This window comes from Cyprinodon tularosa, unplaced genomic scaffold, assembly GCF_016077235.1.
Source record: "Cyprinodon tularosa strain WSP-4 unplaced genomic scaffold, ASM1607723v1 ctg523, whole genome shotgun sequence".
Classification (NCBI taxonomy): domain Eukaryota; kingdom Metazoa; phylum Chordata; class Actinopteri; order Cyprinodontiformes; family Cyprinodontidae; genus Cyprinodon; species Cyprinodon tularosa.
The window spans coordinates 214255-227445 of NW_024039256.1; the positions used below are offsets into that span (position 1 = coordinate 214255).

At 39.2% G+C, this 13191-nt stretch overlaps 1 protein-coding gene across 1 annotated transcript; it reads right to left on the reverse strand.

The window, feature by feature from the left end:
- Positions 1–411: 411 nt before the first annotated feature.
- On the reverse strand, positions 412–13181 carry LOC119795797 (placenta-specific gene 8 protein-like). Its single transcript, XM_038304018.1, has 4 exons — positions 13098–13181; positions 12297–12403; positions 12034–12188; positions 412–937 (listed from the first exon to the last, which is right to left on the reverse strand). Exons 2-4 carry the CDS (start codon positions 12394–12396, stop codon positions 764–766), a joined length of 429 nt encoding a protein of 142 aa, XP_038159946.1. The 5' UTR covers positions 12397–12403; positions 13098–13181; the 3' UTR covers positions 412–763.
- Positions 13182–13191: the final 10 nt, after the last annotated feature.

A 13191-nucleotide genomic window follows, 5' to 3' on the forward strand; every position in this document is an offset into this window, starting at 1 on the left:
CCAACTTAATTTTAAAGCAGAAATAAACCAAAACTAAATTCTGTTTACTAAAGTCAAGCATGTTTTCTGCATTGCAAACATATTTATGCCCAGGACTACAAGACAATTGGGTAATTCTAATCTATTCCTAAAGACATTACATGACAATTCCATCATTTTACTCCTGCAGGATATGTTAATGGTTAATGTTTTTTCCCTCATAGAGCTCCAAGCTAACTAAAGCGAAAATATATGCATTAATAGAGCAAAAAAGAAAAAGAAAAGTTTTTATTATAATGTGGTGCCATAGTAAGATTTGTAAAAAAAAAAGAAAAAAAAAAAAAAAAAAGAAAACTGTCTTTTCAGCAGAATAATGGCCCAAAGGAAAAATCAAATAACACTAAAAAAAATATCTGTTTCAGTCTGCCAAGCAATGAAGCCAAAAACCTCACAGAGGGAAGAAATCTCCTCCTCCATGTTTATTTTTGAGTCTACCTATGAAACATATTTACTCGTAATATTTTATTAGGCAGTAATTTTGATCAGAAAAACAAGCAATAAATAAATAAAAATCAGAAACACACCATATATATTTATTTACAATAAAATATCAAAAACATATCTGAACAACATAATTTGAATGAATGGCTAAATAACTATTACTATTGTGAAATTAACTGTACTTTTGTCTCTGGGGCCAGGGGCAACTTTAGGCCAATGAACGTGTGATTAAATCCTCTCCTGCAGCGCTTTCCACCAGGGAGAGAAAGAGGTCTGGACGTGTCTAGACCAAGTGCGCCCCCTGTAGGGAGGTCAGAGCAGTGTATCTGGCTGTGGAGGAGGAAGAAGAGGAGGAGGCGGCGTGGGATGCTGCTCTTCTTTTCAGCTCCCTGGAGATCTGAAGCCAAGATAGTGTATAGCAGCAGCATCCGTACAGGCAGTCACTCCACACGCTTCCCTGCACACACACAGAACTGAACTTAGGTGGGAGGCCCATGCAGAAAGGTGAACATTTACATATAGGTGCAAAAGAAACACTTCTTATTGTTTTATTGTGCATCAAACCAACTTTCATGTCTGTTAGTTACCTGGACATGAGCTGATATATCAAAAAGAAAAACCCATGATCATCGGTTTGATTCTGATTCTGATGAATGCATTGATGGATGGATGCATAGATGGATGGGTGCATAAATGGGTGGATGGATGCATAGATGGATGAATGCATAGATGGATGGATGCATAGATGGATGGATGCATAGATAAGTGGATGTATGAATGCATAGATGGATGGGTGCATAAATGGGTGGATGGGTGGATGGATGCATAGATGGATGGGTGCATAAATGGGTGGATGGATGCATAGATGGATTGGTGCATAGAAGGATGGATGGATGTATAGATGAATGCATGCATAGGTGCATGGTTGCATAGATGAATAGATGCATAGATGGATGGATGCATAGAAGGATGCATGTATTTATAGATGGATGGATGCATAGATGAATGCATGTATTTATAGATGGATGGATGCATAGATGAATGCATGCATAGATGGATGGATGCATAGATTAATGGATGCATAGATTAATGGATGCATAGATGAGTAGATGGATCAATGCATAGATGAATGCATGCATAGATGGATGGATGCATAGATTAATGGATGCATAGATGGATGGATGCATAAATGAGTGGATGGATTGATGCATAGATGGGTGGATGCATAGATGGATGGATGCATTGATGGATGAAAGCATAGATTAATGGATGCCTAGGTGGATGGATGCATAGGTGGGTGGATGCATGGATGGATGGACCTTTTTCTTAAGTATCTTCAGAGGGCTTGAATAATAAGTCAATCTCTGTGTTAAAACCCTGGTGGAACTAAAAAGGGGCATAAAAGATCATTAGGGAAGAAGTTGATAAACCTGAAAAATCTGCCCACCCTTTCACCATTATGAGTCCTTCTGCAGAGTTGAAAAACTTTTACGGACTTCCGGTTGGACCGCAAGATGGAGTAGACGCTTTTTCCTAAGCTCCCACCTCGAACATTATTACTCTATTAATTTTCACTTTGTGTCTGTTAAATCAATAATATCTATAAAGTTACACTGGAACCCTGACCAGTTAGTTAAACGATGACCAGCAGAACAAAGAAAGAAGAGCAGAAAAAAGACGAGGGGAACATCATGGCTGTGCTAACGGCTACGTTAGCCGAACACAAGAAATCCCTCTCAGCGGAGTTCAATGCGGCGTTTACTAAACTTGAAACAAAACTGGAGCACTTTGAATCTACCATTACTACCCACCACCAGCGAATTACATCACTGGAAAATGTGGCCACTACCATGAGCGATGACATACAGGCAATTCAAGCTGAGCTAGCTACAGTGACCGGAGACAACAACAGGCTGAAAGCTAAGCTAATTGACTTGGAAAGTAGGAGCCGCCGCAACAATGCTAGGTTGGTGGGACTTCCTGAAGGCATAGAAGGATCACATCCGACAACATTTTTCTCTCAACTACTGCTGGAGGTCTTCGGGGAAGATGTGTTGAAAAAGGCTCCAGAGCTGGATCGAGCACACCGGGTGCTGACGGCGAAACCGGGCGCCGGTGAGAAACCCAGAGCCGTAATCTTGTGTTTCCACAACTATCTGATCAGGGAGCTCGTTACACGCAAAGCCAGAGAATTACGAGGCAAGTTGAAGTACAAAGGTACCTCGTTCCATATTTTTGAAGATTACTGCCAAGAGGTCTTACAGCAGCGCTCAGCTTACCGTGGGATCATGAAAGAACTGTATGATCGAGGACTCAAACCCACTTTGCGCTACCCAGCCAAACTATTCATCATGACCGAGGATGGGAATCGAAAGTTCCTGGCTTCACCTGAGGTCGCCAAGCGCTATATTGGCTGTCATCCGCCTACCGCTGGCCCGTCAGTGGAATAATGGTTGGCTGCATCCAAGGGTTTTTTGTTTCTCTCTTTTCTGAGTGTATTAATCTAGCCACTTCTAGATCTCAGATAATTCTTCATAGCTTGACTAAAGCTGTCTCTAGAAATTTTTTACTTCATTGTTGTTATTATTCCGATTAACCTATATAATCAAAATAAGCCCTGGACCTGATTACTTGTATTTACTCTGGTTGTACTGCCAGTGTGTGTGACCAATTGACTACGTATTCAGAGCCAGCATAACTATCTTGAGGTGTTTTAGCCGATTATTTTGACTTTACTTAGTTATTGAGTTTTTCAGATGTTCCTCTGCAGTTACACTGGTTGAATTTATGGCTATCTGGTTTGAGCTGGTTACCTTCCGACTAGTGACCATTCTAATTTTGGGAAGAGGAAAGTGTTAGTCTAAGATGAGGGAAGTCTCGCAGGGGATAGAAGATGCCCTGCAGTGCAATGGACACTTAAATGTTTGTTTTTGCTTTAAAGGGGAGCTGGGTTCAGATGCATGTGTTGTTACTCGTGGTATAAATGGGTGTGTGCGTGTTTTTTTTTTTTTTTTTTTTTTGTGTGTTCTTCTCTTACAGTTGTTGGCCAACAATATACCAAGTATCAATCTCCATTCAGCCAAAATGGGTCTGCCATACTGCAATGTATACATCCCTCGCGGAATAATAAGGTATGACCAGCACATGTAATAATCTGAGGGTTGTTTCGTGGAATGTGAGAGGTCTGGGAAATGCCACTAAGATTGCTAAGGTCATGGCTCACTTGCAGCAACTTAAAGGGGACATATTCTTCTTACAAGAAACACACCTTCGTAATAGAGAAATAATGCGACTTAAAAGAAGCTGGATTGGCCATATATTTCACTCTAGATTCAACGCCAAGGCTAGAGGAACAGCCATACTTATTCGTAATAATATTATGTTTGAACAACACAAAATAATAGCGGACACGGAGGGCCGTTACATAATTGTGTTCGGCAAACTACAAAACTCTCTGGCCATACTAGCCTGCGTCTACGGTCCAAATTGGGATGACGACACCTTTGTGTCTAGACTCTTTTCGTCTATGCCTGATATTGAAAACTATTATTTAATTTTAGGAGGAGACTTTAATATGATTCAGGATGCCCTTTTGGACAGATCTTCAAAAAAAACAATCTCATTATCTAATGCTGCAAAAAGTCTTAATGTTTATAAAACTGAGTTGGGACTGGTAGATCCGTGGAGACATAGGAACCCGGCACTTCAACAGTTTTCCTTCTTTTCCCATGTCCACCATACCTATACACGCATAGATTTTTTCCTTATTGATATAAGACTGCTTTCTAAAGTTAAAGCCTGTGATTATCACACTATAGCTATATCTGACCACTCTCCAGTCTCCTTAGATTTAGAATTACTCTGTCAATCTCGTTTTAAATTTTGGAGATTTAATTCTATACTGCTTACAGAGGAAGACTATAAACAGTTTTTAAAAAATCAACTTTCACTCTACTTTGATCTTAATGACTCACCTGATATATCGAGAAGCACCCTCTGGGAAGCCTCCAAAGCATATATAAGAGGTCAGCTCATTAGCTTTACTTCTAATTTGACAGCGAAGAGGTTACGTTACACCAATGATATACTGAACCAGATTAAAGAGGTGGATTCTAGATATTCAACCAACCCGGATCCTGACCTTTACAATGAACGTGTAAAACTTCAAACCGATTTCAATCTTACTACATCTACGAATGCTCTACTTCAGCTAACCAAGACAAGACAGCGGTTCTTTGAATCTGGTGACAAAGCGGGGAAGCTTTTAGCTTTCCAAGCGCGAGCTCAGGCAACCTCCAAATTAATCCCATTCATCAGATCAGCTACAGGGGAGATTCTCTCTGATCCCAGGAAGATAAATGATAGATTTGCGTCTTTCTATTCAGAACTATATACCTCCCTAGCCCCTTCCTTGTCACATGACTCCCTTGATGATATCATCTATCCAAGGATAGATGGTGAACTGGGGGGAGGTCTGGGTGGGCCTATCACTATAATGGAGGTGCAAGAATCTATCAAATCTTTAAGTTTGGGCAAATCTCCTGGCCCAGATGGTTTCACCTCAGAATATTATAAGGCCAATGGGGATCTTTTGGCGCCAATATTAACGGATGTGTATAATGAGGCCTTCTCAAACCAGCGCCTGCCTAACACCTTATCAGAGGCTACAATATCGCTGATCCTTAAGAATGATAAAGACCCCTCACTGTGTAGTAGCTATAGACCTATTTCCCTCCTAAATGTAGATTTGAAGATTCTATCTAAAATTCTTGCAACCCGCCTCCAGCGGGTACTTCCCCGCATTATTTCATTAGATCAGACAGGCTTTATGACCGGGCGACAATCATTCCATAACACCAGACGGCTTCTAAATATTATTCATACGCCAGGCACCTTATCACCTGAAATAATTGTATCTCTCGATGCCGAAAAGGCTTTTGATCGGGTCGAATGGGGATTTTTATATAAAGTAATGGAAAGATTTGGTTTTGATAACAATTTTATCCTTTGGGTTAAGCTGTTGTACTCATCACCAGTGGCCTCAATTAAAACAAATGACACGGTGTCTTCACCCTTTCCTCTTGGAAGGGGCACGAGGCAAGGATGCCCTCTGTCTCCCTTGCTATTTGCTATCGCGATAGAGCCTCTGGCAATCTGGTTGCGTGCAGAGGAGGGCTTTAAGGGTATTCTGAGATCAGGTGTAACCCATAAGGTGTCCCTTTATGCGGATGACTTACTCTTATACATTTCTGATCCTCATACATCTCTTCCAGTGCTCCTTAACATTCTAGAGCAGTATAGCAAGTTTTCTGGTTAAAAGATCAACTATCAGAAAAGCCAATTATTTCCCTTGAACTCTTTGGCAGGAAACCTTCCTCGCTCAATTTCACCCTTTAAATGGGCTGAAGCAGGGTTTCGTTACTTAGGGATATTTGTTTGTTCTTCTATGTCCAGCTTGATGAACAAGAATTTTTCCCCGTTATTAGAGAACATGGAGAAAGATTTTGACAGGTGGTCCTTATTACCATTATCTTTGATGGGACGGGTGAACCTGGTTAAAATGATAATTTTACCTAAATTTTTCTACCTTTTTCAACATGTTCCTATACTAATTACAAAGTCCTTTTTTGACAAGTTGGATAAGAAAATATCCCAATTCTTATGGCTTAAAAGACCTGCCAGACTTCGTAAATCAGTGCTACAGTCCCCAACTTGTGAGGGTGGACTTACTCTTCCCAACTTTAGGCAATACTACTGGGCAGCTAATATACAGAAACTATTATATTGGGGGTGTGATGCTGAGGCTTCACCTGCCTGGGTGCAGATTGAAAGGGCATCTAGCCGTTATTCGTTGTCCTCTCTGCTTTGCTCTCAGCTCCCCCTTCCCCTCTCCCTGATAGAGAACAATCCCATTGTTAAAGCCACATTAAGGATTTGGATCCAATTCAGGAAACAGTTTGGCCTGCATGGACCTTCGATACAAATCCCCTTAGCTAAAAATTGTAACTTTATGCCTTCAGTCACGGATTCGGTTTTTAACTTGTGGCACGACGGAGGGATCAAGACTGTAAAGGATCTTTATAACAATAATATCTTTTCATCCTTTGCTGAACTTTCATCAAAATTCCAACTGCCTAATTCTCATCTCTTTCGGTTCTTTCAGGCCAGGGATTACGTTAAAAAGGTGTTTCCACATTTTCCTAATCGACCCCCTGAAACACTTTTAGATACTCTTCTACAATTAGACCCACAACGGAAAAAATTTATTTCATTTGTATATAATTCTATCAATAATAATAACACCTCAAGACCTGCAGCCTTTGTTAAAACAGCATGGGAGGGGGAGTTGGGTACTGGGATAGATGAGGAGCAGTGGGAGGCTGCTAAGAATTTAATTCATAAGTCCTCGATCTGTGCATGTTTTAATACAGTGCAAAATATTCTATAAAGCGCATTACACAAACTCAAAATTAGCAAAGATTTACCCATCAGTCAGCGACATTTGCAATAGGTGCGGACAGTCACCAGCTAACCATACCCACATGTTTTGGGCGTGCCCAAAGCTAACCGGATATTGGGGTAACATTTTTAAAACACTAAGCCAAGCATATAATCAGACAATTCTCCCCAATCCGTTATCGGCTATATTTGGCATCCCTCCAGACCCGGGCCTTTCGCGTTCTTTGAAACGAGCCCTAGCCTTCACTTCCCTTTTGGCTCGAAGACTTATTTTACTTAGATGGAAACTAAACGTCCCCCCGTCTCATGACTATTGGGTCAGAGAGGTTCTTTACAACCTGAAGCTGGAAAAACTCAGATTTTCACTTAAGGGTTCCTCCAGTAAATTTATGGAGACTTGGAGACCTTTCCTATCTATTGTGGGTAACATGACCTTGCTACCTGATTCAGAAGAGAATTAAATTATCTACAGGCCTTCTCATTGATATCCAACCCATTTCTTTTCTTTTTAACCGATATATACTCTTCGTCCTATAATTTATTTATTTATTTATTTATTTATTTATTTTTTTATTTATTTTTTATTTTTTTTTATTTATTTATTTATTTATTTTTTTTCATTTGTAATTTATTTATATACTTGTTTAACTTAATAATATGCACGCTTAAGTACATATTTATTTATTTAGTTAGTATCAGTATTATTATAATTTTTTTTTTTTTTTTTTTTTTTTAAATCTCTTTTCCTGCCTCCTTTCGAATATGTGTGGATGGATGTGTGTGTAAGTTGTGTTGCTAGAAACTGCTATAGGGACTGGATCCCAGCAGTCTGTCCTGTGCTTGGACCTGGACAGGGTGGGTTTGGGGTGGATTGGGTTCTGGGAGAAATTAGCTTGTACTTCTTTGAAAACTACTGTGTTTTCATTGTTTGTTGTGTGTCAAGTTGTAAAATTCAATAAAGAAAGTTGGAAAAAAAAAAAAAAAAGAAAAACTTTTACTCAACTCACTAGTCTCATGTAACCTTTAGACGTGTTTTACTTTTATGTTATTTCTTCTTAACTTTGTCTTATCATGCTGGTCTTTGTGAAAAGACAGTCAGAGAATATGAAAAAAACAGTGTTTTGCAAACTCATAGACTATTTTGCTGTGATTTCAATGTGGGAGGTGACATTAAAAACCCAGAATAATTTCACCACCCACAAACATATCCAGTAAATTTAAAGAAAGGTGTTTTAATTTTGTTCTGAAAATCGATGACCATGATAAACAAGGTGCAGGCCTTTGCTATGAGTGACTGATAACAGATCACATGGTATTACTGTACTGTACTATACCTGCTGCATTCCTGTTGGTTCAAAACCTGAAGGTGGAAGTTAAAGTTCACCATCGGCCTGTGCAAATCTGTGCAGGTTATTTTTAACACTGATATACAGTTTGTCAGCATCTGCAAATTAGTTTTTGTTATGATACTCTTGTTAATGGCTTGCCATGTTCTGTTAACTTTGCTGTTTTAAAAACAAATTTTCATTTGTACACACTCTGTGTACACAAAATGACAATAAAAGAAGTCTAAGTCTAGGTTAATTCTGTTTATTAGACTTTTTGCTAAGTTTGTTCTCATTTCCATCTCTTTTATAGTTCTTAGTGTTTTTAGTTGTTGTTTTTCTTTACTTTATCTGGTCATTGTTTCCGTATTTCTAAATTTGTTCAAGTACAGTAGTTTATTGCTGTTTTTTTTCCTTTCTCTCTCTATTCATCAGATTCTACCATCACATCTCTACGTCTTCTCATCAGCTTGCTTTTCTCCATGAGGCTTCAGACGCATCAGCTTGCCCTATTATCCAAAACAACAGACCTTGACACTGTTTGTATTTAGTAAAAGCATAGATATACAACAGGAGCTTTACCTCTGTTAATACATCAGGAATGATTAGATAAGACAAAAAAAATGGCAATACTGAAGGTAAGTACAGGTTGGTGGAAAAGGGATAAAAATAACATTCCGTTAAACTCAATGGCCGCTTTTAAAGCGTCAAAGCAGCTTTTGCTATTTGTTATGTGAAATAATTAGTTTTATCAAAACAAAATAAAAAAATGTATAGCTTTCTAAGAAAATTATGTAGGAACAAAAAGTGCGGTTAGCGCTTTGTTTAAACCTCAGTGTAAGGTTAGCTTTTCCATTGTGTTTATTTTTATACACAAACTGAAGCTTCTTTATCTTATTGGCACTGTTAATTAAATGGTTTAAAGTATTCAGGGACCCAGAGTCTGTGGCAGTGGGGCTTGAACTCACACCCTATGGATTCCAAGTGCAATGCCCTAACCACTAGGACGCCACACTGATACAATTTACATTTGATTACTCCTGAGCTTTATGGAAAGCTGTATAGTACTAAACAAAATTTTGTTTTGTATACACTCTGTGTATAAAAATTGACAATAAAAGTTGTCTAAGTATACATAAAAAGAATTATTCAAGATCCCCAGACTTGCATTAAACTAATATTGTGGTTAGGTGGAATACATTAACCTCCATGGTTTGTTGTTAATGACATGTATCTTCACAAATACACACACATACCTTCAACAAACACGTTATATAAATGTATTGCCTCACATCAGCTTTATATCTCTCTTTTTGTGGGAAGATATATCTTTACAAAACAAACAACCTACAAGCTTGGACTTATTTTCATAAGAATTCCTGGCATCTTCCTATTTCACTTTCTGCAGTCCTGCTAGCAATACTCGGCCCACGCCGCCTTCAGAGAAACCAACATTATCAGCCACCTTCTTCTGTATGATGGCAGCACTCCAGCATCTGCCTGCCGGGTCTTCAACCACTCCCACATTGTGCCTTATCTTTTCTCCTCTCTCCACTGTCCCAGAAAGTAAGATGCTGTGCTTCTGCCACATGGAACCAGCATCGCTGATGAACTATGTGCTATTTGCATGTCAAGCATCTGCACGGAAAGCTGATGTCTATCACAATCTTTAGTCACGGAACTAGTTTTTGCAAACATCCCCACAGTGAGGCAGTTTACAAATCTTTGTTTCAACTGTGTATTTATCACATAATCCCAACTCACTGCTTGCGTTTCTAAAGTGGTACATGACACCAGTGGGGATACTGACAACTGTTGCATCTCTGGTACTTATTGTCTTCTATTGAAGTGACGTCTCCATGTGCTCGGCAGTAATCACAGCCATTCAAATCTCCTGGAGTTCTGAGTAATTAAGGTGGGGACAGAGAGAGGTATAATCAGCTCGGTTATTACAGCTAGTGTTAATCACATCTCAAAAAGACGTAAGAGAGGGAATAATAACCAACTCTATGGGAGAATGATCAATCACAATAAAAAAAAAAATTCTGTTCTATTATTACATGGCCAGAAATAAACCCTGTAAAGGGGAAGGGGGGACGGGAAGGCCAGTTAACCTTGGAACTTGTTCCTTTCAGTTCCTACAGGAGGTGAACTGGTTTGTTTATTGTATATTAATGGGTTTTCAATAGATGTGTTTAATTTGCTATTTTGGGTTTTGCTATATCATTCTTTTTCCTCTGCACCCTGTTGTTTGCTCGGTGTGTAACTAGTTAATTTTAATTTAAGGCAGCTAATTCAAACCTACAAATTATAACTACAGCACAAATATGAAACTAAGACATCCTAATCTCTTTTTTTTCTTCAAAAATCTCTTTTTAAACAGTGGAGCTTTAAGAGTTTGACAACTTCTCCAAATTCAAAAATGCCTGATTGACTCCTCCACTTTCTGGTGTTACATCATATTTAGTCCCCCAAACTAGTTCCATCAACGTCACAAAAGAAATAGATCCCAAACCAGCCCCTCAGGCCCCCCTTCACACATGGAAGAACTATTAAGATACCAACACTGATGTAGTTGGAGGAACCTTCACACAATCCCCATCTTCTGGGAGCTCTACAAGCTCAAATCCCCAGCTGATTGTGGAAGATTGTCGTTCATACTGAGCTTGGTTCTTTTAGAGATTTCTTCCTATAAAATGTGAGTTTCCTATCCACTTTTTCTCATTCATGTTATCAGGGGTTACTCAAAAATAAATGACTCGCTGCAATCTGATGGATTTCCTTGGATATAAAACCTTTTATTCAACCTTTCTTAACCTTTCATTGAACTGACGTATCTATCTATCTATCTATCTATCTATCTATCTATCTATCTATCTATCTATCTATCTATCTATCTATCTATCTATCTATCTATCGATCTATCGATCTATCGATCTATCGATCGATCGTCTGTCTGTCTCTCTGTCTGTCCGTTACATTATTTCTATAGCAATTGTGATATGGCATCAAATCAATGATCCTTGCTCAAGGTTTCAGATGTTAACCTCTAAAAATGTCTGTGTTTTGATAACAAGACACAGGCTGTGTCCGAATGTCTGCACTAACCACTATATAGGGCACTATATGTCAGAGTTCTGGTTCTTTTATGTTTTTCTTTTGAGTATTCAGTTTTGCTTTGCTCCATGTTTTCTAGTCTTAGTGGTTTGGTTCTTATTTTGTTGTGTTTTCTGGTTATTTTCAGTCTTCAGGTTTTTGTTTGTCGCCCTCTGCTACCCTGTTGTGTTCTCCTTTTGCCCTAGCTCCTTTCCTGATTCTGCCCTGTTCACACCTGCTCCCAATCTGCTCATTAGTCCACTCTTTGTTTCAGTCTCCCTTAAATATGCTCTCTGTTCAGTTCTTAAGTGCTGGTTCCTCGTCTAACTTCCCTTCTAACTTCCTCCAACTCCATCTCTCTTAGCCTTCCTCCTCGTGATAGAAAAGTAGTGATCATCCATGGTCACTAGACAAGCAGATGTATCCCGGAACACTTTCTGTGGAGCTCTCTTTGCAAAGCATTATGGGATTTGCTGTCACAGCGACAGCGGCGACAAATGACAAAGATGGCGCAGGCATTATGTGGGGAGGTGGAGTTACGTGACCAACAGCTCCCCCACCCCATATGGTCCCCCCTCTATATAGCGATTTAAGGATTTTGGGGTTAGGGTGGACGTTCAGAAAGACCAACAGATTAATTTCTGAGTAAGCGAGAATGTGTGATGGGATACACCTTAATGCCGTATCGTTCCCTGACAGAAGCCCTCATGGCCAGAGAGGCTGGAGGGACACAGCTGATACAGTCCAGCAGAGGCAGGCAGGGGCAGGCACCAACTGCACTGGTAACCTTACAGGTAAACAACGGGAGGCAGCAGCAAGCAAAACAACCTGCAAACGCACACAGACACACACAAAGTGCTCAATGATCTGATACATAAAGGGAAGCTGGCCTGAATATCATAACATCACTTGTTTTACATCACGTGGCTCACTTACAGTCTCCGATGTCTTTGTAGCACTCACACAGTCCAGTGCTCCACTCTCCGACCTGTTTGGCCTTGGTCTTTGGCTGCGTACTGACTACTTGTCTGGACATAGCTCACCTGTACATCCAGTGCCATATCAGAGGTTACATTCATACAGTACAAGTTAGAGCAAAAGTATCAGATCAAAACGCAACCAAATCTCATATCTCATGGTCATGAATTCACATCATCTGGTTAAGTGAGATAGCTTTACTCTGATGATGCTCCATTTGAAACATCTAATCAGATTTTCCTCAGGGCAACCAAAGAAGTTATCTAAGTGAGAATGTCTCTCTGGTGAAACATTGGCATGAGTGTTTAAAATAAAGACAAAAAATAACCGCTTTGTTAAAAAATGACAAATACGCATAACACCTTAACTTGCAATGGTTTCCAACGTTAATTAGTTTAAAGCGATTCTGTACAAAATAGAAATGTGTTTACCGGTATATTGTTTGGTTTGATAACTGAAGTACAGACCAAACACAAAGCAAAAAACATTATTGCTATATTTGTCCTTGCAGGTTTTCCCTTAAGCGTTCCAATAAGATCTATTAATATTAGATCCAGTGACAAAGAAAGAAATAGCCAAAACCAACATATGCTGATGTTTGCTTTAAAGGAAAAACCCTGCACTTTTCTTTCTTTTTTCTTCTGAAGTCATATTTTAGCCCTTCTTTACAAACACAAGCCAATTCAAAGTACAGAAAGAGTCTAAAATGTGTTGGCAACTGAAGATAGCCAACCAGTCTTGATAATTAAAATAACTTACCTATTTAAAAACCTTAAAGTCTGAAAGTCCAAGCACAGTGAACTGTTTTGTCCTTGCTAATAACTGACTTACGTTCTTTCTGTACGCTGTCTTT